This window comes from Struthio camelus, chromosome 5 (genome assembly GCF_040807025.1).
Source record: "Struthio camelus isolate bStrCam1 chromosome 5, bStrCam1.hap1, whole genome shotgun sequence".
NCBI classification, from domain to species: Eukaryota; Metazoa; Chordata; class Aves; order Struthioniformes; family Struthionidae; genus Struthio; species Struthio camelus.
In genome coordinates, this window is record NC_090946.1 from 30,067,260 (window position 1) to 30,095,040 (window position 27,781).

The following is a 27,781-nucleotide window of genomic DNA, read 5'->3' on the forward strand; positions in this document are numbered from 1 at the left end:
CATAATTCCTCATGCAGTGCCTGTGAGAGAGGAAAGGATTTAAATTCTACAAATAATGCATATGAACTGGGTCAGAATCCTTTGCCAAGCGACCAGGCCTCAAGGGATACTTTCTTCCCGAGAAAAAGTGTATTTCTATGTGGGAACTGGGCTCAAACCTTCTCCACTAATGTGAATGCAAGTTTACTCTTTAATCGCAATGTCATTGAGAAAAATAATTCTATTCTATAAAGTATTTATAATTATACCACTGAATATTTTGATTGTTCCTAAGCAAGCTAACAATTTAAATTCCTCCGTGTATCTAATCTTCTGTTAGCAATTTGAAACACTATTTTGTTTTTTTAGGCATTGAGACGTTAATGCCCAACGTTATGCCTTAACATAACTAGAGAAACTAGAATAATTCCAAACATTAATGTGCACAAACTCCTCGTGAAAGGCTACTGGGTTGTCTATTGGTAAACAAGTGGTTAACCCCAGATTTCTTCATTTCCTTCCCTAGAGATCCAAAAGTAGGAATCCACAAGGCCAGTTAATTACGCAACTACAGAGTGAGAACGCATTTTGGGAGATTTGGGTTTGAAGTCAGAGTCAGGCAACTAGTCTGAACCACACAGAAAAGGATTGTTTGCTTTTTATATTACATCATATTATTTTCTCTTATATTCCTTCAGGAGGAGATCTGGCTTCTCACAGCATGTATGGAATATATAGGGCGCAGGGGTTTGGGAGATACTTTTAAAACTCAGTAAATAAAGGCAAGGATTTTCTCTTCTTCTCTTCCCTAGGAAAGAGATAAAATTAAAGAGAATTCTTGCTTTAGGAAGATGCATCCTCTGCAAGAACTATGCATTTAAAGGAAGCAGGAGCTCCAGTTTCACTGAGTACAGTATATTACTTACCACCAGAAACGCATAGCATTAGCTCTGGTACTCCATTGACTGGAACTGTAACATTGGTGATACTGAATGAAAAAGTGGTCTAGCTGTCCAGCCCAGACCTTGTGGAAATCAATCATCCTCTCTGTAACACTGGTCTTTCAGCAATACATACTCTAAGAAATGCCATCCTGGCCTTTCATTTATCAAGTAAACTTTATTTTGTACAATTAACTTTCAAATGGCAATTGAAATTATTTAATTCTATAGGCTACTTTTTAAATCTAGCTTCTTATTAATGAAAACATGTATTAATTTGTATAGTGGTACCATAATAAAATAATTTGAATAACAATAATTAAAAATTAAGGTGAAGGAAAAGCGTTCAACTTCTTTAAGTGGTGCCATGCCTGCCATTCACAATTCTCCTCCGAAGGAAGATCATTAATCCAATACATTGTAACAAAGTTACTCACATCAAGGGAAATATTTCCAGTTTATGGCGAAAATCTATTCTTCCAAAGGATAGGTGAATACCTATTAATAACCTCTTCTGAATGCATCAGTTATTAAGCCCTGTACGTATTTCTGGTACTATAGTAATATTTTGATGGACTGATTTTACCCGCATCTTTCTTGTAAATATATTTTATTCACAGATTACTGAGCCAATAGGCCAGTGATATCAATCCAACTGACATGAAGTGACAATAAAATCCTTGCATTAAAATGCATTTTTTTTGAAATAATGAACTGCTCACTTGAAAGTGGTACTCTTTACATCTTAGTCCCAAGACCACAGAACGATCAATTTTTTTTGGCAAGCTTTCAAAATCATCTATCAAACTTGAATTCATATTGCAGCAGTTTTACTGCTGCTTTAATTAAGAGGATTGTAAAGGAGTCTAATTCAATTAACATGGTTTAGACACTGAATACAGAACAAGGACAAAATATCAACCAATAGGACTATGAAAGGCCCATTCTGATAACGGCTAAAAGCTCTTTGAAAAGTATGGTCCACGAAAACTAAAAATGTTAAGTTTGCCTTAGGCATTCTGGAAGAATCAGGTCCTTATAGAGGAAATAATGAGATAAATCAATTCTTGATTCTCTGAAAGAATGCACTGAGCAATTACTGTCAGTGAAGTATACTCTACTAACTCAAATAAATGTACTAACCTTTACTTATTGTGAATTACACTACACATAGTGCCCATGTTTAAAGTTTTCTAGACATACATACAAAAGGAAAAAAAGAAGAGTAATCTGACCTCAAGCAGACAGAGAGAAATCCAAAGTGACTTGGAAGTTATTCATAGCTTACAATTGAGAACAAAGTGAATTTCTGCATCTACGTCAAATAATGCACAAACAATACCTTCATGTTTTTGGTACAGTGCTTTTGAATTTTCAAGAATTTATAAATATCATACTTATATAACATAGATAGTTGAGATGTTCAAATTTCTCTCTCAAACTCAAGGCCATACACCAGCAACAAAGGAGTAGGCGAGGACTCCGTTCCACTCCTGGAACAATTAAGGGTCATTTCATATCATTGAATAGCATGGCTGCTGTGCAGTTTAAAAACATTTTCAAGACAGCTTTCTAGCATTTTTAGAACTTCATGCAACATGCCATTCAATGTGGAATAAGAATTAAATGGTGGTGGAGTTTTTGTTGTTTTTGTTTGGTTGTAACTGCTAACTGCTCAAAATAAACAGGAAAAAAATATGCCACTCCTTTTATTTTCCCTAAACAAAATTTCACAAAGTATTTTTCCCAGAAAAGGCGAGGTAACAGCTTCACCTCAGAAGGATTCCTCACACAGGCAGAGATAAACATATTTATGCCTGGGTTTTCTTCACGACATAAGAAATTAGAATTTTATTCGGTTGCTCATTACGAAACTTTTTAAGCCTTATGCCTTCAATACTCACAACTGCTGCTTTTTGAGGACAAAATTATGACGCATTCTGCTGAATTAGAAAAAATGATTGACTAAGTGATGTTTAATTACACGTTAAATAGACGGGATATTCTGAACTACTTTTTTTTTTTCCACTTAGCCCTTAAACAAACGTTTAAGGGGGAAAAAAAGATAAAATACTTGGTATATGTATATTTATTTTATAATTTATCATAATTATACTTTCTAACTGGGACAACTTCTTAATTGGAAATCACTTAACTGGAAACTGGGACAACTGCTTACATTGAATGATTTATCCTGTAAAATAGGAGTCTACTGTGCTTATTCTGCAGGCATTATTTGCATCTCAGAAAAACACATACGCTTTGTGCTTCTGAATTGTACTACTTACCGTAGCAAAAGAGGTTAAATGTAATTGAAAATAACACTTTTTTTGGTAGCTATACCATTTAATCAGATGTGCAGCTAAAACCAGATATTCAGCAACATCTGAATTCTATTTTAAGCACTTATAAGAAAAAGAAAACAGCTAATTAAAAAAATCATTTCCTCCAAAATCTCACAGTTTGTACATTTTCTTGATGCTTATTGCTGCTGCAATGCTTTCAGCTCTCATTAGTCACTATAATGGATGTGTAGTAAAAGGAAATTAAGGCCTTTGTGTTTGTTATCAGTGGAAATTTCACTTTTCCTCACCAAATGGTATCTTTTCCCCACACTCATGCTCTTCCTTCACATAAAAAAAATAGCTACGATTAAAGTAAATTTGCAGTTCATTAGTTCATTTACTAAAGAGCTCAAGTTTTACCTAAAGGAAAAGAGCCATTTTTCTGTAGAAGCACAACATGCTCAGAGCCACTTCACTACACTAACCTAGGTTCCTCGTTGCTCCCCCCCCCCAAAAAAAATCTCCCATGGTGGGTTTTTCTCCCTTTAGATCAAGCCAGAGTACCCTAGTATGTATTAGTTGTTATTTCCAAATGCTAATAGGTCCACTTCATTACAGCAACCTGTTGCTCTTTTGTTTTTGATGTCAGCCTTCTTTAAATAATTATATTACTCATTTTAGCAGTAAGAAAACAAACATTGCGAGGGTAAACATTTTAAAATTCATTTTAAGCATACCAGTGTGTTCTATAACTTTGTCAGTAGTGTGCTGCAAACATCTGCTTCCTTCTTCTTGAGAAAGGTGAGTTCAGATCTTGTCAGAGGCTACAACTTTTTGTTTTTTGGGGGGATTATTTCTAGGCTTTGACTCCACCCAGGAAAATAAACAAAAAAAAAAAAAAATACAAAAACAGACCTAATATTCCTGGCAATACCACTCAACTTAGAAGAATTTGTCAAGAAATAACGATCATAAAGCTTTCAATTATGAAAATATTACCTCATATTCAGCTGATCAATAAAGACAAAAATCACCCAGACCAAACAATATTCATTAACAACAACATGTTCATTAATTATTGCAAAGTGGCTTCAAATCTGTCAAAGAATAGTGCAGAGATTTAAAAAAATAATCTCAAAATGAAGATTAAATTTTACTTTATTTATTTTGTAAAATTTCTATAGCACATCATAAATATCATCATAAATATCCTTCCTACAGGGGACTCTGAATTTACTGTCAGCACTGTCTTAGAAAACGGGACCAAGTAACAGGCAGACAAAGTGATGCAGCACTATACTCTTAAATAATACATACATCTGACAGAAGCTTTATTTCTTTCTGATTTGGAACAAATGCTGAAGTGTTCACAATTCCCTACGTACTTGAGACCAGATGCATCATCGCGCTCCAGATGATGCCGGAGAAAGGCACAACTCCTGGCCCTGGGCAGGAGAAATCCTGGGCAGGGAGCAAGGAGCAGGCGAGGAAGCCTGCCCACCCAGGGAGTGGGGCATGTGGCCACCCAGCCCACCCCAGCCCCAGCTGGGAGAGGCTCCTGCCTCCCCCTTCTCCGGGGCCCACGGCACAAATCGCCACGAGTCCTGCAACGCAATTCACAACGCAACTCGCAACGCGACTTGCAGGTCAGCGAGTTTTCCGTTCTAATTTTTCAGAAGAAAGTGTTTTTCTTGGGAATTGCTGCAGCACCTATCACTGCAGAAGTTTAAATGCTGAAGAAAAATAACTGTGCCCATACAGCTACTTTCAAAGCACATATCTGGCATCACTATTGTTGATTCAGACTCTTTACCCCATTTTGCTATAAGGAACACCAGGATCCAAATTAGGAGTTTTCCTCAGAAACAGTTCCTTTTTTTCCTGTTACATGCTTATACAACCCGAGGCTTTGGCTCATCTTTCAGTTTTCTTCTATTTCTTTCTGAGTCCTACTTTTTCTTCTCATCTTTGGGCGGTTTGGATTTACTCAATGCTTCACAGCAGCAACATTTTAAAAATCTGTCAAGCCACCTGGGCCACACTCAAAAGTGTTATTAGAATTAGATAACCAGGAAAATGTCAGTCATCAAGTCCCGATCCATTTCACTTTGATACTAACGGCAAAACTCTCCTTGTCTTGGAGGGAGCTGGACCAGATCTGTAAGTTGATTGAACAGTTAAATGCTTACAGTTCAATGTAAAGCTGCTGCTGCCAAATTTATTTAAGTAACCTCATCTCATCTTGGCTACTGAGCAGCCTTGTCTCGCGCAGTAACGCAGACCGGCTATCAAGGACTACATTAACTTCCAATGCAAGTCCATACTCTCAAGGCCATTTCCTCAGGGGTATACAGGAACTTTTTAAATTGGATTTTTCAGTTCATTAAAAATGTTGTAACAGTTTTAAAGACTATTAAGACTGTATATAGACTCAAGACTATGTTATAAAAAAAACTTCTCTAACAATGTACTAAATAGATATCAATTACTAAGCACTGAAATGATATTCGCATTTTTCAAACCGGTTTTTTCCACCAAACCATTTTCCACCACTACATGAAATTATTAAAGAAATAAAAGAGTTGAAGGACATCTCGTTCAATAAGAACATCACTAAATTGTCTACTGTTTAAGGAATAATGACAGTCAGAAGGCAGGTGAAGTCAGCTGTCATCTTAGAATAAGAATGTTACAAAAATATAATCCAATGTCCTTAATGTATATGATGACATCCCTGCACCTTCTAGATGTCACTTATCTCCTTTTATTTAAAAACTTTCAATGTTTGCAAACAGTGTTGTAAATATTTTTCAACAACCAGTTCTGTCAAGATCCTCAGACCCCTCCTGTGTTACATTAAACCATTACTAACAACTCTAACATTATAATAACAATATACAAGATACTAAAATATGACAATTTAAATGGAAAACACGCAACTGTAAGACAATGCCAAGGTAAACAGTGACATCTGCTTCCTAAGCAAAAGGCGTATAATCTACATAAGAGTTGCTACACACAGTTGTCTCGAAGCAATACAAATACACAATGCAACTATTCAAGAGAATCCAGGGAAAAAAAAGCAAGAATCCACTTTTTTCACCGGACCTACTCCAAAAGGAATCAAATTAAAAAATAAATAAATCTTGTGCTTCACAAAAATGGAAAGTTCTCACTCACCATATAACAAAAGACCATGCGATACAAGACAAAGAAAAGAGCTGAACTAAGTATACTTTCTCAACAAGATAGCTGTCTGAAAAGTAATCACAGCACCACTTACCAACTGAACATCAGCCACAGATATTTATGCAGTATGCTTAAAATCCATTAGCCAAATCTAAATCACCTCTTCCAAGGGCCTCAACTTCTACTAAAAAAATTTTGTCCCAATAGTGGACAACATCCAACTACAGATGTAAAAAGTGCTGCATGGATCAAGAAAAAAAAAAAGACTAATTAACAAAAACAAGTAGCATTGTAAACCTTCTCATCTGGAAAGAAAAAAGAATTCTAGCAGTCTCTAAGACTCAGTTATCACACGCAGCAAGAGACGCAGAAATCTGAAATCATCAAGACTGTTAGGACGAACACTCATACTGCAGCGTAGAAATACCACAGGGAAGCCCCTACAATATCTTTTCTTAGAACTCAGAGAAAACATAAATTCTCACTCTTGACACATCCAACAATAAAACCCTGCACAGCCTAACTCCTCACTCATCCATATCAGGATGCGTTCTTCCAGACTCAAGAGCAAAAAAACCACCGGCACTAAGTTCATATTCAGCCCTGCCATTCTCAAACAGGAAAAACGGAATTCTCTGAAATTAGGATATGATAGAAATCCACAGATAAATAGACTAACCTCCATATAACTAATAACTGCTTCAAATATGAGCAAAATCTGCAATACAATTTCAGGCCCTCAGCCATCACTGCAGTGGCTTTGAGGAGAACATTTACAGTCTTCTTCCCCTATCATAGCTAAAGATGACTTTCAACAAACAAGGCTACTCCTCGAAGGAAATACACCTGTTTTCAAGCAAGTTTTCAGAATAATAACTATATATTATAACACTGCAACAAGAAAATTTGACTCTCTCCAACAACGTGCTCCTGGATGTCACCTATCCCCAGACACAACAACTTTTGTGGACCATCAATTACCGATTAAGCTATTAAACCTTTGCTGATTGTGTAATTTCAACCATTTGCAATACAGGGTAAAGACAAATATCATTAATCTCATCTTCAGACTTGGCACAAACCCGTGTACACAAACGGAACCAGAGTGTCAAACGCAAAGAACTCTGTAAGTGCTGCATTCTGCGCTCACAGAGAAACTGATTTGCGCCTAAGGTCCAAATACCACCATATCACTCAATCTGTTACTCAGAAATCTTTAGTAAGGTCAACACAAAGGAAATAATTCCTGACCGAAAGACAAAGAAAAACATTTTGCAATGCTTGCAGTCAGTATGCTTTTTTCCTATACTCCAAGCCCATCACTCTAAAAGAACAAACCACAGTTTGAAATAATTACTCAAAATACTACTATTGAGCTCATCTTCCAAGGTCTGAGGCAGATTACATTATTTGACAAATAGTATTACTTAAGCCTTTCTTCTCAAAATTATTTTTAATATTGATCTGAGGGTTGATATTTAATATTCTTTTCTCTGCCTTTTCTGTCAAATTTCTATGCTATGGCACTGAGTACCTGTAAGGTTTTTTTTTTTGGTTTTTTGGGGTTTTTTTTAGGTATGTTCCTAAATTTTTAGGCAAATCAGTAAAAGATCATTTTTCTATCTTACATGAGTCCACCTAATTACAGGTTCATATGATTTTTCACTTTGTCATTTTCTATTAGTTATGTTTGCGCATAATCACTTTTCTGTTTTTGGAAGTGTTATTTGGCTCTAAAATCCTAGTTACTTACAGAGTTTTCAGGGAGCGGATTAAGAACCCAAAGACTGGAAAACAATAAATGTGATACACATCTTCAGAAAGAGAGGAAAGGAGGAGTTGATGAGTTATAGATCGTTAGTACAACTTTGATTTCTGGAAAAATACTGACAAAAATAATCAAACAAACTACCTCTCTAGTGGACAGGGTATTATTTGGTATATGTCATTCATGAGCTGAACAACAAATTAAACATATACTCACTATATATGCTGGTGACACCAAGCCAGAACTCTGTGTCATGAGGACAGACATTATCTAAATTTATCTTGACATACTGGAGAACCAGTCTGAATATAAGACAGCATTTGCTAAACATAGGCAGGAATAATCAATAAAACAAATATAGGATCAAAAACAATAGAGATGAATGACTCGGGATGATATCACCACTCAACATTCATGGGAAAGGCAAAGAACGCTGCGCATACAGACTGCAAGATCCTTTTACTCCACTCAGCAGGAGAGAAATCCCCAACTGGACCCCAGTGTCCATTTTAGGGCACCTCAGAAGGACGAAGACCAAAGGAAACAAGTCCAGATGAGAACAGCAGGAAGAACTAGTGGTGTGCAAACATATCCTGGAAAGCAAAGCTGGAAACAAAACCCAAAAAAAAGTTAAGCTAAAAATGAGAACAACATGAGATAACCAAGATGATAGTCTCAAAAATGTAAAACGTCGCTGTAAAGAGAAGGGAAAAAACCCTACTTGCCAAGTCTACTGGACTTCCATTTCAGTTAAGTAAAATTCAAGATAGAAATAAGAATACCTCTTTAAAAGGTAAGTACTTAAGAGTTTGAACTATTGCAGGTTTCTAAAAATATGTTCCTTACACATGAACATTGTGTAAGGATAAGACAAACATAGTGGAATCTTCTTTGGAGTAAGAGAATGTGGAATAGATGACCTGCAATATCCTTTCTATTTTCCATAGCTTTCCATAGTTTCCCTAAGAAAACACCTTTGGCCAGAACTGAACATGAGCTGATGGAATTGCCACATATGTAGAAGAATCTTTTATTTATCTCATTAATTATGAAGTTACATTTCTTGTATTTAATAGGAAAATTCTGTAAGAATATTTCAGACTTTTAATTTTATGATTTATCAGATTGCAATTGTATTGTGGATATTTTTGTTTGGTTCATCTTTCTCTTTCTTAAGAAAAGTAAACGCTTTTTAAAGAAAATAAATGCAATCCAAAGCAAAATGATCCTGTTTTTGCTAATGAAGTTATCAAAGAATAACATACAAGCCACAGTAGACTGCTAGGATTATTGCATAGAAACCATCACAAAATATAATAAATAAAATTATAATTAAAAGGAGGTTCAATTTGCTATTTCCTTCTCATTCAACATGACATTTTTGCCAAAGTCAAGGGAAACTTGTTAGAGGACATTTTCATATCTGAAGTCTTGGAGAGTTATTCTTCCAAAAGAATATTCTTATAAATGCTCTACATTAAGTGTGCAATAACCTGCAAGTCTCTTCTTCCAGGTACTCCTTAATTGTTATTCAGTTAATGTGCTGAAGTCAGCCTGTAGCTTTTAAAAGTTCTTATCCTTAGCAGAGTCACTGGTGTAAAATCTCTGTGAAAAATCTAATCTGATACTTTGCATTACACCATGTTTTTAAACAACTATTTTATACAAGCATTTTTAATTCTTTTTCCCAAGCAGCATTACTAAATTTCTAAGGGGAGGTCACAAAAGATCCAGACACTATGAAAACATATGAGATGAATAAATGTGCTACAGGCTAGAACCTGTCTGAAAGCAAGAAAAGTTGTGGGATTTTCTCTGAGAAGTTGATATGACAGCCCTGTATGCACCTGTGCTCAGCTTCCTCTTATTTTCTTTAAGCATTGAGCTAAAGAGATTACATTGGAGATTAGCATCACAGGGCGATGTAAAAGCAATAAAAAATAAGAGCCCTTTTTTTTGTGCTGAATAAATTAATATGTAAATAATGCTTAAGGAAAATAGTGTAGCTTTCTTGGAGAGCATTTTTTAAGAAAAAAAGAGTTTTATGGTTCTTTAAACATTATGAAGAATCCTTTAAAACGTGTTATAGCAGACTCATTTTTCAAACATGGACAGTCAGTTGCATTCTGCAGTTGATAGCAATATTAATATAAAAGGATGGAAATCATGGGTGAAGCGAAGGTGTATTTGAGAAATGGCTGGATTTGGGCCAAAGCTGACCACCAACTGTATCCAAGTAGTTAGCAGAACCATACTGAAAAAACTTAAACTTCTGCTTCTTTGTACATGTGTGAGCATAAAAAGGTAATCCATTAGAGGTTATCAAAGATTTAAAATTACCAAATCTATTTTTTAATCAAGATAACAATGTCATTTAAATTTTATTGATTAACATATGAGTTCTCTTCTAAGTCAGGTCTTTTAATCTGTAATGTCTTCACACCTCTTTCTCTGTAGGGAATGCAGAACGACACAGTCTGTGTCACAGAAATAGGTGTTTCGCAACTCCAGGAAATAGGTTTACTGTGGCATGTAATTTTCCTCCTAATAAGGAGGAAAACACATATGGTGGCATCAATTTTACTTTAGGAGGAAGAACGGTATAAATACTTACCATATCCAGTCAATATGATCTGAAAATAACTTCACAGAATTTGCCTTTCTTAGAGTCTATTTAACATATCAAAGGCATGGTTTTAAATGTATTTCACACATCCAATTGCTGTAGCACTATGTAATTTGAAAAATCTGGAAAGTGCTATTGAATATAAATGGCAGACAGAATCACAGAATGGTTTAGGTTGGAAGGGACTTCTGGAGATCATCTAGACCAACCTCCCTGCTCAAGCAGGGTCCTCTAGAGCATATTTCCCAGGATCGCATCCAGGTGGGTTTTGAATCTCTCCAGGGAAGGAGACTCCACAGTCTCTCTGGGCAACCTGTTCCAGTGCTCTGTCACCCTCACAGGAAAGAAGTTTTTCCTCATGTTCAGATGAGACCCATAATCATAGGTTTAGTTATGTCTTCAGATACTTCTGTCCTTTATACAAAAGATCAGTTCAGGTGTTTCCCAGACAGGGATACTTTCTTGACACATGCTCTGACTGCATTTCTGAAATATTATTTTTAACCTGCCTTCTCTTTTTCATATAGGTCTATGCAAATAGTTGCAAAAGACAAGCCCAAGTCTGAACTAATGACATCATATTGCTTAGTACTCACAGGTATTATAATTATCATTCAGAGTTCGTAGGTACCTACCTGAGGTTATACATTGTGCAAAAGCAACTGTAAAATTAAAGAACTTGATTGAAAATTTGTTATTAACTATTCTTTATTCTTCTCTTCTGTCAACTATTTAAGGTTTCTATGCAGTATGTGGTTAAGGGACTGAACACTGGACCAAGACACAGGAACTTAAATTCTAATCACAACAGACACACTGACAATGTCTGTAGCCTTGAGCAAAACCACTCAACACCAAAGTGTCTCCCACTAGTTATCTGTCGCATGGCATTATACCACATATGTGCCACATAAGTAATCAATAAGGTCATAAAACACTTTGAATATATAAGAAGGATATATAAATGCCAAATATAATAAACTCCGGTTTTATTTACTACCACTTGATAAGTTACTGTGACACAATGATGTCAAAAGTAGACATAATTTACCGGTTGCCTGGTGTATTAAAGGAGAAAGCTGTCTTTTCCCCCGCCTCCCCATTCCTCTTCCTCTCCCACTTATTCCCCAAAGCTCTAGTCCATACAGAAATAATAGTTAACTGAATAACAGTTAACTGAAGTTAGTTCAGTTAACTGACAATAATAGTTAACTGAAGCTAAGGCTCAGTGAGAACTAGTTTCTGGTAGATGTTGGTTACATTAAAAAACCCACTACTATTATCATATACATCTTGACAACTAATTTCACCAGAGAAAGCAATACTGTAATGGACACAGACTATAGTACTCCTACATGCTCTTTTGAAGTCCTACAGGCTGAAGTTTACATCCTTCTGTGGAAGTGTCACGAGAAGCTTGAAACAGTCTCAGCTATATAGAGAATGTAATTCCCTCAGCTCCTCAACGAAGCACTCAAAAAGGCTAAGTTAAGGTTTAACGGGTAAGGAAAAAGTGCAATGGTGAAAGGGTAGAAGTTGTAAAACATGGTAGTAACTAGCAGCCAGGACTTCACTACTGCACACTGTTCATGCTCTGTGCTGGCAGAAGACTATCCATCCACAATCTTGATCTTTTAATGGAAAAAAGTTAGAACTTCTCAGAACAGCCTTCACAGCAATAATAGCACAAAATCTTTCTAGTTGCTGGTATCAAAGCAACTAGAAATAAAATGAAATACCACCTGCTCTTGCCCAAATCTTGCAGCCTCTCTCAGATCAGATATTTAAAAAGGTTTCTATCCCATACCAAATGGTTTCCATTCTGTTCAGTATGTCTTACTTCAGACTTGAAACACATAAAAAACAGCATACTGAACCTACTATTTCCTAGATCTCACATGAATATTTAGGAGGCCAGCATAACATGCAGTATTCTCTTTTCTTTATAAATCAAGAATTATTTACTTCAGTCAGGAAAAAGACAGACAAATAAACCCTGCAAACACATTTCTGACAACACATAAAGGAGGTATCGAAATAGCAAATCACGAAGTCAATCACACACACAGCTGCACACAGTCAAGAGTTATTTCAACTATTTGCATAAGTAATAACCTGTACTTCTCAATATGTGGGACTTCACAATCCACATAACAATTCATTAACATCTTCCATCCACGGCTCTTAAAGCTTTTTTAGTTACATTACTTCATGATTTCCCTAAACATTTTCTCTGTTTTGCAGGTAAGTGCATTTGGAGCTGGATTTATCTTACGTAGTTTGGGCTCTACCCTTGGGCTGATGGCCCTAGCATGCCTATATAATCAAGAACTATATCTATCCCGTGTAGATGAAGAAGTTCAAGATAAAATTCATATGGCCAAATACAGGCATCTTCTTTAGAACAGGTTGAATTTCCTTGATTCCAGCTGCAATACTGAATCTCCAAAGATTAAAAATGGAATCTATGGTGCAAACATCCATATTCTGTTAGATAATATCCACTTCTAATCATGTTCACCCTATCAGCATCACATCAATTACAACACAAGTTAATAGCTTAACCACTAAATTATCATTCTTGAGGAAAGATCCTCTAAACAAGCTACTGAACTAGGAATCAAGAAAAGGAGGATTTCCCTTTAGACATGTAAGTGACTTGTCATATAGCCTTTGCAAATTTATTCACTTCACCCTTTTCCTCTCCTCTTCTGTAAGCTGTTTTTTAGGTGGTCAGCTTAGGGTAGGAATGCTCTCTTGTTAAGCATTACTACATGATCACGAATAATTCAGGTCCCTTTTCGGGACTGCTACACTAGCATAATAACAAGTAGATAACAGTACTGAGTAACTGTACTTCAACTAAATAAACCAAGCCACACCAAGGAGGTTTAGAAAATATAATCTTTTCCTCTGTTCTCAATTACATCTAAATTGATTTTGAAGAGAAATTTGTTATTTTGGCTAATAATGACTGATATTAAAATTTAACTGCCTAGATGTATAATATGCCTACCTGCTAACTCTAAATCTATTCCCCTGGTTTGAGTCTTATGATGATGAGAAAAAAAAAACGTTCCTGAAAAACCTTAGAATCAACATCTGTATGGAAAAGATTCATACTATATGTTTTAAACTGCCTGTGTTAGCCCATCTTTCCAGTACTCTACATACAACAGAGAGACAGCAGAGAGAGTTAAGTATCTCCAGAAAGCAACTTGGACCTCATATTGAGATGAATTACTCTTAAAAGAAATCTTAGTTCTAGTCACTTTGACGATGACAACTTATCCTCAACCTTTATGCAGGGAATAAAAGCACTACTCAATCAGCAGCCTCAGGTCAAGTGACCTGAGTCCCTCTCCTCCCTCTTCAACCGGGATTAACTCCTCCCTCTGTTAACAGGGATTTGATGTCCTTTAGCAAAGCGTTTGTACATTCTGCCTTTTTTTTTTTTTTTAAATAGCTAGACCAGCTATTCATTTGGCCTATATACCCAAAAGACATTTCCATTTTTTTCTAGAAGCTTCAGTTCTAGTAAAGATATTTTAGCATCTAATAGGAATTTAGATCCAGGGATCTAAGCAATATTCTATTGCTCAAGTTTATCACAAATCTAACACCTTGCTTAAGTGTCACCAGTAACGGCCATTGCCATGGAGGACTGCTAATCAAAGGAAAAAAACAAGAAATAGCTGTAAAATATTCTATTTTACATTCAGCCAGAATGAAAAATATTGTACAGAACCTATGAAATAGGGCAATACTTTTTGGTCACTGGCAGGCAACTAGGACATTGCTTTATGTGAGCCTGTGAATATAAATGTTCATAAACTATATATTTTCCATTAACTTCTGTCTATTTAGAAACAGACAAAGATATAAGATAATTTTTTAGGCTTTGGGTCTTCTCTTCTTTGCTCCAGAAAGCAATTTAATAAAAAGCACTGTCCCTGTTACAACAGTTTGTGAAAAAAGCCATTAAAATAGATGACATTTCTGAAATCACATTACGGTATTATTTGTCTTTGGTGTTTTGACTCATTCAGTACGGTGAGAAGGAAATCCTTCCTTAAAACTACAGTAATAAAGGTAGTTATCATACTCCTGGACCACTTCAATATTACCTCAACTCTAATATCATAGCTAGCGATAGTGAAGTAAAACTCACCTTAAAAATCAAATCCTTTTTCCCATAACGAAGTTCTTTCAGCTGAGCCTGGATCTTTTTTGACTGAAAGTGAGGATAATAAAAATCAGCATTTTTTCAGTTAAAATATTTACTTTTAAGAATGGGGGTGGGGGAGAGGGTGGAGAAGAAAATACATTCTGACAACAGCAGGAAAAAAAAATCAGCTTTAAGATGCAGAAAAAAAACCAAAATGAAAGTCAATTGCTTTTCCAGGGTAGCATGTCTATACTAGTTAAAGGTATCAATGGAAGCTTGGACTGGCCATAACCTAAAACATGAACATAAGCTAGTACTATTGTGAATAGTCATCTGGGTTACACATTTCGGACACTAGATGCTATTAATACTTTCCATGTATGCACAACTGAATGCAGCACCTTCACTATACAGAGTCGTCGTCTTTTTATATTTGTCTGCATTGTGGCTGTACCATAACTTATCATGACATTTATTCATGTTTTATAGAGGAAAAACTTCCATAGAGTTGCACAGGTTCTGTTTTGTAATGACCAAGGAAGTCCAGAGGGTGTTCAAATGAGCTAGGTCTTCAATTTGCGATCACCCCCATTGAAAAAGGCATAGTTATGCTGATTTATATCAGCTTAGGCTCTGGTTCAACTACATTTTTACTTTAAATATCTTTAAATTTACTCTTTAAAAAATAATTTCATTTAATTTCACTTCCCATTAGCTTTATACATTCTATCAATATTCACTCTGGAGCTGCCCAGTTCTTTCCTGGTGGTCTGCTGGCTGCACAAAGCTGGCTGCATTTGTTAGCAAGCAGAACTTCTGGCACACCTTCCCTGAGGGTGTCTTAAGATGACATGGACGAGCTTGCTCTGAGCAAGCTAATTATTCAAGTCAGCAAATTGTGTGGGGGGAGGGGTTTCTTTTTCTTAGCTCCAGCAGTGTCGCTAGTTTTACTGAGGAAGTAACTCCCCAAAAGTAGTTACATCATTTGCTAAATCACAAACCTGTGATGACATTAAGTCTTCTGGCCTAAATATACTCAATGTGTAACAGAAGTGACACCAAAGCAGTCACGTTGCCTGTAATTCTTTTGTGATAAAATTTGGTAGCGTCGCGGTTTTTCCTGTGCTTCTAGGAAGAGGCTGTACAAAGCTCACATCTTTTAGCACAATCAGAAGGCTAAAATCAAAACGTGATAAAACGTGATAGTTATCTCTAAACTATAGGATCAGGAATTATTTCCAGGCATACGCCCCCTTCTGTGCCCTGACAAGTCCTGGGTTTGCACCACCCTGCCTTCCTCTCTCCAGTGTGCCGACTTCTTTGAGAAGAAAACCATGGCATGCAAATTGTATGGGATCCCATCTACTACAAATCACACTAAAATAGGAAGTACACAGTATGAGAAAGCAGAATGAAAGCAGAGCTTACTATTAGGCAATTCTATCCATAAAGTATATTTGATCTACTAATTAAAAGAACACTGATTTCACATAGTTATAATGCTTAGTCCGTTCTACATACAGTACTTAATTAAAGGGCAGCAAATGCACTATATTTCTCCAGGCTACTCTGCTCAACTCTGGAAAATAGCAAAGAAAAGAATACTTCTGTAGCATCCTTAATTGTTCTAATGGCACCAACCCACTTAAAAGCCATGTTTTTTGCCAGGATGATCCATAAAGTCTGAAATTTTTAAGCTTAAAAATACATTCACAATCTGCTGTCATGAGTTTAGTTACTACAGAATTTGGTTTCCTGAAATTCTCTGACAGCAAGGCTTGTCACGCCACCCTGAGTATAAAATAATTCTAGACTTCTTCCTCAGAATTATGCACATTTATGTTGCAAATATTAAAGTAGATATGATCAGTGACTAGATCTTCAAGTTAATTACCAAACATTCAAGATGTTATGTAGTTAAGAAAAACAAACTTTAAAAAGAGTGGAAAACAGCAAGCTGTTACACACACTCACAATTTTTAGGAGTAAACAAGGGAAGAAAATATATTTGTATTCAAATACTGTGGCATGTTTGAAAAAAAATGATGATATCAGAAGATAACAGATTTAGACAAGGTAGTAAAAAAGTTATTATTTCTTACTGTTGAGGATTTCTCAGAAAAAGTGGTTGTAGATCTTCATTTAGGGTAAACAGCTAATATAATTAAAAATTAATCTATGAACTCGTAACTTCTGACTTTAAAAACAGTGTCTTTATTGAGGAAACACATTCAGTCACATTTTTAAATGAAAACATTCATAATTAAGGTGTTACGTTTCTGCTTCATTCTAGCAAGGTAAAATGACCTTCACAGGACTTATATATGCAGAAAAGGTGACTAAAGGGAGTAAATCAAGTTAATATGTAGTAAAATCCACTTTCATGAAAAGATGAGTAGCTAAAGTGACTGCTCACACGAATACAGTTACGCGGACATTTAACTAGTTAAGTAGTAGTTTCAAATAATGAAACATTCTGTGGATCAGCAATAATAAATCTTTCCCAACTCTTTAAACTGTTGAAAAAAGGCACTTTGTCTTATTCTAAAAAGGTTCTTCTCTTATTCTAAGCATGGGGGGTCATGAAAAGAAAATCACTTTTACAAATTTATATTATATTTATATTATTTATATATATTACAGTATAATATATATATATATTACATCTACAAAGCTATGTATGGTTTTCATAACCAAACTTTAGTGTATTTGTCCAAAACTAGAAGTTTCTGCTCATTTTCCAAAATACCTAAGTCACCTCTGGTGCAGTCACAGAAATGGGTTGAGGTGCAAGAGCTTTATGAACACTAATCGTACATGCATAGTAATACAATCTATGCCAGGGCCTCTGCATGAAAGCCACTGTAGCAAGCTTCTTTCTGGATATGCTAGATTTAAAATAAAGACAACCCCTACTTACCTCTTCTGCATGAATACCACAAAGCTTGTTTCCTGACAGGAGCTTGTTTTTGAGGCTTTTGTTCTAAGAGAGGGAAAAAACCCCAGTTTTGTTACTGAGAGTTACTGAAATATTAAGGGATACTTCAAATACTTTATCATACTGCTTTTATTTATACATGGATAACATCTTCCAGTCACCAGCGAAGACACAAATAAAAGGATAAGATAGATGTATCATGCCACAACAGTATCCTCTCTCACAAAATTCTGAAAGCCTATCAGCTTGCATCAACACATGCTTTCCCAGAAACAGGAGTCACATAGAAAACTTCCAAACCATCTAGCAACTGAAAGCAATTTAGATTGGATATGCTGAGATAAAAAGGCAATAAAAAAACACCTAATCCTTATCTAGTGTCAACTGCATAACTGAACATCATTTGCAGTAAATCATTACAAAAACTGAATAATAGTATCAAGGATCTCAGAAACTCAACTTGATGACCACATTCATGGGTTCTTTTCATTAAATTTCATAATTTAGAAGGAGAAGTAATCAAAAGATTTAAAAGGCTAGATAATTGATAGCACTTTCCCACTCAAGATTCTCTTCCTTGTAGCAGTTTTAATTGTATTCTCATTTACAGGTTGGTGGGGGGGGGGGGGCAAAAAAAAAAACAAAACCTTTTGATAAAATGAACTATCAATAGGCTGATAATTCTTTCCCCATTCTTCACTCATATTACCCTGTGGTTGAGAGTCAAGGGTAAAGTTTTCTCTGCCATGTGAACAGCTTTGTAAATTGTTCAGAAACTTTTAAATATTGAATATGCAGATACTCAAGTGCTGAACATAACATGCTAAAACAAAGAAACAGAAAGATTCCACTCCTATGTTAATGAACTATAAACATCCATAAACCTTGGCCATTGTATTTCAGAAATGCATACTTACTACTCAATATCAATATTGTTTTTTAACATTATGCAGAAGAACATGCTGGCATTTTACAAATAACATTAATTGGATTCAGTTCAGCAGTTCAAATTCAGGTCCACATCTCAGTTGTGAAGCTTTATTTCCAGAATTAGAAATTTTGTGTTTTTCTTGAAAATACTTATTAAAGCCAATGCAAAGGAACTCCCGCTCCGTTTGAAACTTCCTTTGCACAGTTCCAAAATAATGAGAAGATATGACATCATTTCATACATATTTCACTGTTGCTATTTACTGTGCACCAACACACACTGCCACAGATACAATAAATCATTTCAAGCTGTTTGACACAGGTGTTCACAACTCCGTAATGCAACAAGCAGCAACTGGGATATTACTTTGAATGAGACAAGCCAGATTCTGCCTCGCACAAAATATGATTTGCAAAGCTCTGGGTGCACAAGGAGGGAAAACAAATGCTCTTCTCTGAAGTTTCACAGTCAATTAGTTTTTGTTCTTTATTCCACAGTACTGTAGTAGCTTCAATCACAGACCAGCACCTAAATAAAGATGACGACAACTGACTCAGCTCAGAGGAAATCATGTAGCTGAGACAAGATAAAGAAAGATAAACGAGAAAGCAACCAGTGAGATGAAGCACACCCAGCACATCTATTAACCACCAGGGGTACGATTAAAGAGCGATGTGGTACTCTGATCACACATTAAGAGTGATTGCTTTCAGATAAAAGATCAACATCATCTCTTGGGGTGACTGCCCAGCAGAAGTGCCAGAAGGCAGCGGCTCACTAGGGAATTGCACTTTCTACTGGCCCTGGAAGTCAGTACATCGCTGTGTTTTGACTTAACTGGGTTCATTATCCCCCAGGCTCCTGAAAGCTGGACAACAGGCAGTTCAGAAAACAGACAAACTATTCCTGTATTCCAGAACAAGAGTAAGAACGAGCTGTAAACAATACATTTTCACTCATTTATCTTCCTTTTGCCCAGTATAAATGACCGTAAGAAATACTTTTATAAATACATCAACACTTTCTAATTAACTTCCACACTTGCTGTTTTGCCTGCTGCAACATAGGCTATCAAGATCTGAATGCCTTGCACCTCAAAAGGACATAAAATTGTATTAGGTGGCTGTAAGGATTTCCAAAATTCATGCCAAAATAGTCTGGCAAAGGAATACAGTTTGAAAATATTTTCGATTAGATGGACTCCATTTTGGATATTTAGCTAGGTTCTAAATGATTTAACAATCCTCTCGTATTACCCAGGCCACTAGCAACGAAACAACATTTGGGGTTGCCAGAATGCAGACAAAAAATGATTATTTAGTCTACAGTTGTGTTTATAAATGAGAGCAAGCATTAAAGGTTACACTTATCAAGGGCATAAGGAGGAACTTGTCAGAGCTAGCTGACAACTTCTTCCTTAGAACTGGAGTGTTTTTTAGGTACTTAGCAAATTACATGACACTAGCAAGTACAGCTTTGCAACCTAATTAATACTGGTAATTTTCCATAGCAGCATGTGAACCATGCCGGTGAAGACAGGTGAAGTATATCTGAGCCTGATTTGATCAGGATTCTGATTTCAACTGTGCAAAATAAAGAGTCTAATCATGTACATATTCCATTAGCTTGCTAGAAAGGGGCTATTCAAAATCAGATCAATTAATCAGAGAAAATTTTAGCTTACAAACGCTTATCAAGTTAGGACAGAAGTTCCAAATTAAGTGTTAGATACGGATTCAAGAAGACGTTTATTTTGTTGTGTTGTATTTGCTATTTTGTTTTTTAAAGAACAACAAGAAATAAGTTTAACTAGAATTTTACACAGTTACAGTTTCAAACATTTTAGTTGTTATGAAGTACTTAATGGAAAAAGGTCTTAGATATTTCAAATATAACAACCACTATATGTTTATAAAATGAATTAAGTATTCATAAACATGTCTGTAATAGCCACTCTTAAAATAATATACAGTAATGATTTTAATTAGATATAGCTTTTTAAATTTACAGAAAGGATACCATTATATCCAAATGTAGTTAAATACAGTTGAACTGCTTGAAAAAGCTTAAAGCAAAAACTGCTAGCTGAAGTGTTTGAATGCAAACATATCATTAAGCCAAATTAGCTACTGTAACATCTCATTCCTCATTTACTACATTGGTTAACTCATTTGCACCAATAGTTTCAGCGCATCCCTAAACCGAGGTGTGGAAACCTGCTGCCATTGCTTGCTCTATGGGAAGAGACAATGACTTCCACACATGTGTTTGATGGTACTTTCCTGCTATATCCACTTGAGAACTAATAGTACAGCGCGTGACTGCGATATCTATCACTGACCTCCAGAAAAGTGAGAACTTTCAATGACATATTGTCATACTTCTTAGCACTGAAAATAAGCTTTTTACCATGTTCCTAAATAGATTTGTCAGTCCCTGGACATAATTTTTCCTTCGCTCTTTTACTTGATACAGAGACAACAGTCACTAATTCATTTGGGTTCTCATTTTATCCCCGGTATATGAGGCCAGGCCTAGCAGCATGAGAAAGTTTGGTTCGGTACAATTTTTTTTTTTTTTTTAATTCCCGTCTCCCTATTAGAAAACGTGGACAAAAAGACTTGTCCACATTGTACACTTGTGCTATTTTTTAAAAAAAAGAATAGCACAAATTAAACACTTAAACAGAAGCACATTTATGACCACAGATTAGTTCATTTGCTCTCTGTAAACTTATAAAGTTATTAATTATATAGCCACTTTTTTTTTTTTTTTTTTAATAAAATCCCCTTCTCATTCAACATATAGAATAAACAACTCAGGAGTTAAGAGTTACGGATAAACAGGCATTGATATATTTTTCTTTCACTAATGTTTGCGTTCTTGACTTTAAAAATTAAAATATATATTGATACATTATTCTTCTATGTACTCTGACTTGGAGTAAAAGGTTTAAATAGGTAGTTTGTCAAAACTAGAGGTTAAAGGGATTTATCATTGTTGTGAATCTGATGTTATAGATTAACACTCATCTGACATACCACATAACATATTTACAGAAGGGTAAATTTATATCATTGATGACAATAGCACAAATTATGCAGTGTCATTTTTTGATATTAAGATATCTTGACCTATATCCACCTAGATGAGTGGTTTATCCTCTCATGTTTGATAATACGGAACACCCATACTCGCTACTGGAAATGGCATTAGGATCTCAATTCAGGATTTTTATTATTTGACACAGGATTCACAATCCATCTAAGGAGTGTGATAAGGTGTTGCCATGCGTTGTTCAGTGGACAAACTACACCATGCAGATATCATCAATACAAGACAAGTTAATGTTGTCTGCTAGCTTTTGAAAGTGCAAGGACAGAGTATGTTCATGCAAAGACAATCACTTTCTCTCTCAGAAAATTATTCTCTCAGAAAATTATTCTCAGCAATCAACATCAATCCAGGCATTTTATCTGAGGTCTGACAGCAGTTATTTGTTATATACAAGATAAATTTGGCTCTGCCTCCCCTTGATAAATAGTGCAAATCAAATCATGCTGAGCCTCTGCTCATCTCTGGAACATTTCTTATGGGCATCCTATAAAAAAACAAAACAAAAACTGGACTGTACTCAGCAAGAGCATCAGGGCCAATTACCAACATGAACTGTTTTCCATTTCCTGTTAAACAAAAGCTGTTCATTGAGCCCTTAGGTGGGAAATTGGAAGACAGCAATGGACAAAATCAAATATCTGCACTTATCTGATATCACAAGGTACTGGTACCCATTTTGTTTTGAATATTAGCTTCGTATTTCAGGACGCTGGAAAAATGTTTTATATAGCAGAAATTTGCGAGATCGCTTTAATCCCAGCAGGGCTGGCTCAGCTCTTCATCTTCCTGGGACAGATAAATTGAGGTTCCTGCACTTTACTGTGTGAGGATATTTCAGATAAGACCTTAAGAACTGCAGTTCTATCTTTTCCTTAAGGACAGCAAAGATATAGGGAAACACCATATGCCAATGGATTGGAAGAAATCAAAGAAAGTTCACACATCCGAAGAACTATTGTGAATGCCTTAAAAAACTAACTCATCTTGTGGGGACTAAAACGTTGCACATCCCAAAATAAAGAGAAAGACAATTCTCTCCTGGTCTACTAAGAAAGACCAAGAGAAACAGAAGAGACTCTCAGATATTCTATCTTTTGAGGAATGCTCCAGTATGCGCAATATCAGGCATGAGTTGAAATCGTCCTCTGTCCCTCATGCAGTGCTGGCTAACCACATCAAGAAGCAGAGCTGACATGACAAGTGATGACAATCCCATGCATAAAACAAAATAAAACCATAAGACCAAATGGGGAAAAAATCTTCTTCTTTTTTTTTTTTTTTTAAACCATCTGGTGATTTAAGAACATTATGCACAGGTTTCATCATTCCTCTGTTGAGTCTTGTTTTATCAAACGCTGACATTTTCACGCAGCTGCACGCTTGCTCACAGTGTTCTGTGATTCCAGCTCCGGGAGGCGGCAAATGCAGCTATAGCCACGGAGAACGTCATTGAAGTGTTCCCCCAATATCTAATGCTTCCAAAGCACAGAGACACCAGCTATCTGAATAAAGTATCAGGAAATATAACACACCAAAACAAATGACAAACACGTATCCCTACAATAGATTAGCAACAACACACACACACACACCCCCAACAGAAATGAATGATACCTCTTCTACAAAAAGAGATAAAAATATGTAGAACAGTCCAGTATAGTTTACTATTCCTGTAAGCGGAAAAGGGTTGCATAAAAACCAAAAGGCCAAGCACGTCACCTATGTGCTCATTGAAGCAACTGAGACATGAACAGAAAACCTGCACCTTCAGAAAGGCACTACATGCTAACAGATTTCATTGACAGTTGCACTTCCTTAGCTGCTTAGCTGCTCTTGGCAAAGGGAAAGTCTTGGCAAAAACTGATGCATCTCAGGAGCTGATTCTGGAGCAACATGAAACCTGTGAAATAAGCTAGCAAGACTTCAGGAAAAAAAATTAAGCATGTAAACAGTGCAAGGGACTATGCCATTTTCCCGAATGTGGCTTCTTAAAGAATATGCCTACTAAAAAGAAATTAATATGAAAAATTAAGGAAGATCTTGCACAAGTGAACTTTATACAAATAGCTTTGTACCAAGCTTGCTTTATATAAGTAAGCTTTATATAAGTTTTTTTTATATAAGAAGAAATTCACCAAAGAGCTGCTGCAAACTGTCATAGCATAACTGAAATTACTGGAATTATACTGATTTAATTCTAAGCGAGAGTCAGACTGGGTTCCAGAAAAGGGCTTACTGGAGTTTTTGGTTTTCAACACTGTATAAAATCCAAATTGCAAACAGATCACACACAAAAAGCTGAAACCACACAGGACAATAGTTCAAATACGTAAATGCTTGATCATGTCTCTATCTTTGCTCTCTAGTCCTTCAATTTCCAGTATTAAAATCTCATATTATATGCCTAACGCTAGGCCTCTGGGCAGGTACCTAAGAACACCTGTAAGAATCAGTGCAGGATTATTATTATTATTATTATTTAATTCAACCCTACTTTATTTTGCAATACCTACCAAATTTTTCTTTTTTTATTTGAAACTAAGTGTTAATTGGTTTGGCCAAGAAAAAAAGTTGGGCACTCAGTAGCTTTAACAGTAATACTCGTTTTAGTAAAGAACGATGGAAAAACATAATTTACTCATGTGATGATAACAAAAAGGATATTAGTTTGTCAGTCATAGGCAGGTAAACCAAGCAATGTAACTGCCCGGTAAATTTAATAACTTTTATGCTCAAATACTTCCCGGAATTAGAGATCTACCTCTATGTCATAAAAGTTTTACTTCTTATGAATGCTTCTTAAAACCACAGCTGACTACATATACTATTTATTTTAAAGTGGCATGGTTCCACCTGCAATATATATTTCAATATTTCTGAACGCAGCCAGATTTTCAGAAGAGCAGCCTGATAATCAACCTACTGGCTCAACATCTGTGTGTCTTGAAATTCATATTATTTCTCAAAATCCAAATTCCACACCCACAAAAAAGTTGTATAATTTCAAATTCTTGCAATTTCAAAATTTAAATTCATAGATTCAAATTTCTGCCAAACACGACTATGTTTTGAAATACTAACAGCCAACATTTCTTCAAGCATGAGAAGAAAAGATGGAGTCTTTGTCTAAATTTCCATTCTTATCACATGCTTTTATTCCTTTTCAGGAAAAGTTTTTGGTCGGTCTGCTGGCAACTCATACTGAAATACAAAGAAAGTTTATTTCAAGAGATATTCTTGGCCCCTCCCTAACTTAGAGGAAATTGCAAATATCTTTTAGCCTTTTTTGATCCTCACTTCAGAGAAGGAAGGAGAATAACACGGTGGTCAGAAAAAGAATATAAGTCCAACTGTCATCAAGAGAAATTCTTTATTTGATTAAGGACCATCAATAGATTTTTTTTTTAAAGAGAAACAATATCCCTGTGTATGGTTTAGAGGTCAAAACACCATTGAAAAGGCAGCTTTAGGCTCTCTAAACTGGGGGACCTGGGAGAGATGGTGGGGAATAGACATGAATATGCACCGTTCCTTCAGCTCCGTTTTCTACGGGAAGAAAACACAAGAACACGTTTCTGAGATATGAAAAGAAGAGAGTAGTGGCTCCTGATGAGGATAGCTGAAAACCAGTATCACTGGCAATAATTATCCTTGGGATAATTAAAATACAGTAGCCTACCAAGTAACCTATCAGGATCAGAATATGGACACTTATATATCATTTAGAGCCTGGAACCATCTTGTAAAGATAAGCAGAAGGACCTGAAGTCAGGAGAGAGGAGGAGGAGGAAGTAACAACAAAACAAATCCACAAACAGTCTAACATATTGCCTGGAAATTTTCAGTCCTGCCTGAGCAGAAAAGTAACATTATATGTTACTTTTATATGTTATGTACATATTATATGTTACCTATGTACCATGTTTTTTGGGAGAAAGGAATAAACTGCTTTAGAACAAACAGAGCAGCAGAAGAAAGGCAGAAAGGAAACAAGAGCTATCAGAATTTTAAAAGCTCCTTTCCTCTTAGCTCTGGTTTGTTTAAATGCTGTGGTTCTTTTAGGATCAAAGGGGAAAAAACAGACATATAAATTGGTTTGGGAACCCAGTGACTCAGAATCATAGGAAAAAATCCCAGAATATCTCCAATCTCCTGCTGGCTCTAGTATGGGCCAAGGTAATTTCACCATTTTCACCAGTCCCTTCCTAACACTATGTTTCACAGCCTAATATGGCACATGCTTTTCCTGTTAAAAATTGGAGCTCAGTATTAGGTGAAACGGAGATTCTGTCAAAGGCAATAGCAGCTGGTGTGAGGAAGGAAGAGAGGGAAGGACCCATGTAAAATATATACTAGAATAAAATAACACATTTGCAAAAATCTACTATCAGTCATTTATATTTAATAATTTCAGTGGGTAAAGCACATAGATAAGCTTTGTCTTTTTAGAAGGATGGCTAGTTTAGCTTTAACTGGTGATAACTAAGGGGATAAAAATACACTCTTTAAATCTTGGCTTGATGAAATTTTCTCATGTGATCTGTCACGATGAATTCTGGTTTGATTATCAGTTTATTACAAAGTTAATCCAAAGTAGGTTTAGCTCAGCTACTTCTGCCCAATTACAAAGAATGTAAACATACCTTGTTTGGGCTTTTCATGACTGCTTATGCAAGAAAAGTGACTTTGCTAGCATCTGCCTGGTTATCTGAAAGCCTCTTCTTGAATCTGTTAAGGTGGCTGGTTAGAGAAAAGGAAAACCATTAGTCATCTAGAAAATGGATTATCCTTACTACCACTTTCCTAGAGAAATGCTTTGTTTCTCTTTGACAGTAAAATGTACACTGTCAATCTCCTGAGGTGGGGAAAATGTTATAGAAAGATATGAATATGAAAAACTCAAAGGTTATAACCTTTGCCTCCTGCTCTGAATTACATAGCAGCAATGAAGAACAAGTCCTGTTGCTGGGACATAGGTTTTGTTGCTCTAGAAGTATACCTGCTGTGATGCCCTCTTTCATCCACACACATATTGGCATAGAGAACTGCTCTCACACTGCTAGATATTTTTGGGACCCATTGTTATCAGCATATAAAGCACTGGCCTTCGGGAACTGACTGAGAGAGAAACTTTTTAGAGCCAGGTAACTCAGAAGTCATTTGTGCTGTCTCTCTGAAACTGTGCCATTCACTCTTCAGCTCTCTGTTTTGCATTATCCTTGTACTTTGCTGCCATGAATTAAACGTTGCTGTACATAGTATACTCTGTAGGTTTAACTATAAGGTTGTAATTGCAAAACCAGTTAGACACTTACCTACCTGGGGAACCCAACAGGGGAATGAAAGTTTTATTTGATTATCTTCATGTCTTTCTTAACTGTAATAATCAGGCCAGGAAAAATCTGACTTAAACTAAAGTGTCCTCTATCACTTGGCTGTATCTGCACCCAGGCCTGTATTTCACCAGATACAAAAGCCTGGACCGAGAAAAGCAACTACATATAGCACAGGCTGCAGACCCTTCCCTCTCTAAAAGGTTAGCAGTTACATATAGATATTGGCTAAGCCTGTGAAGAGCTAGGTGCTAAACACATCATTTGCCCAACCTTGCACAAGAATTTAAACTTGATTCTACAGTGGAAAAAAACATCCACTTTAAGAAGTGCCTATTCTCGCTTTCTCAGCTAAAACAAGAGAGAAAGTGCAAGTTGGCAGTATAAGTTCCTAACTAGATTCCAGGCTGTTTAAATAAATAAATGTCCTGTGAGAGGAAAACACCCAAAATACCAACAGGATGTGGAGAACACTGAAATTGAATTCCTCTCACTCTATCTACGTG

General features: G+C 36.0%; 1 protein-coding gene across 3 annotated transcripts in view; it reads right to left on the bottom strand.

The window, feature by feature from the left end:
• Window positions 1–27,781, bottom strand: part of LUZP2 (leucine zipper protein 2) — a 200,155-nt gene that overhangs the window by 45,220 nt on the left and 127,154 nt on the right. For 2 of the 3 annotated variants that reach the window (XM_009688373.2, XM_068945328.1), the window contains 2 exons: window positions 17,877–17,939; window positions 14,960–15,022 (listed from right to left, as the gene is read on the bottom strand). The exons of the other annotated variant lie outside the window; for it this stretch is intronic. In XM_009688373.2, the coding sequence (XP_009686668.2) occupies window positions 14,960–15,022; window positions 17,877–17,939 (126 nt within the window). The remainder of the gene's footprint in view (window positions 1–14,959; window positions 15,023–17,876; window positions 17,940–27,781) is intronic. 3 annotated transcript variants of the gene reach the window in all.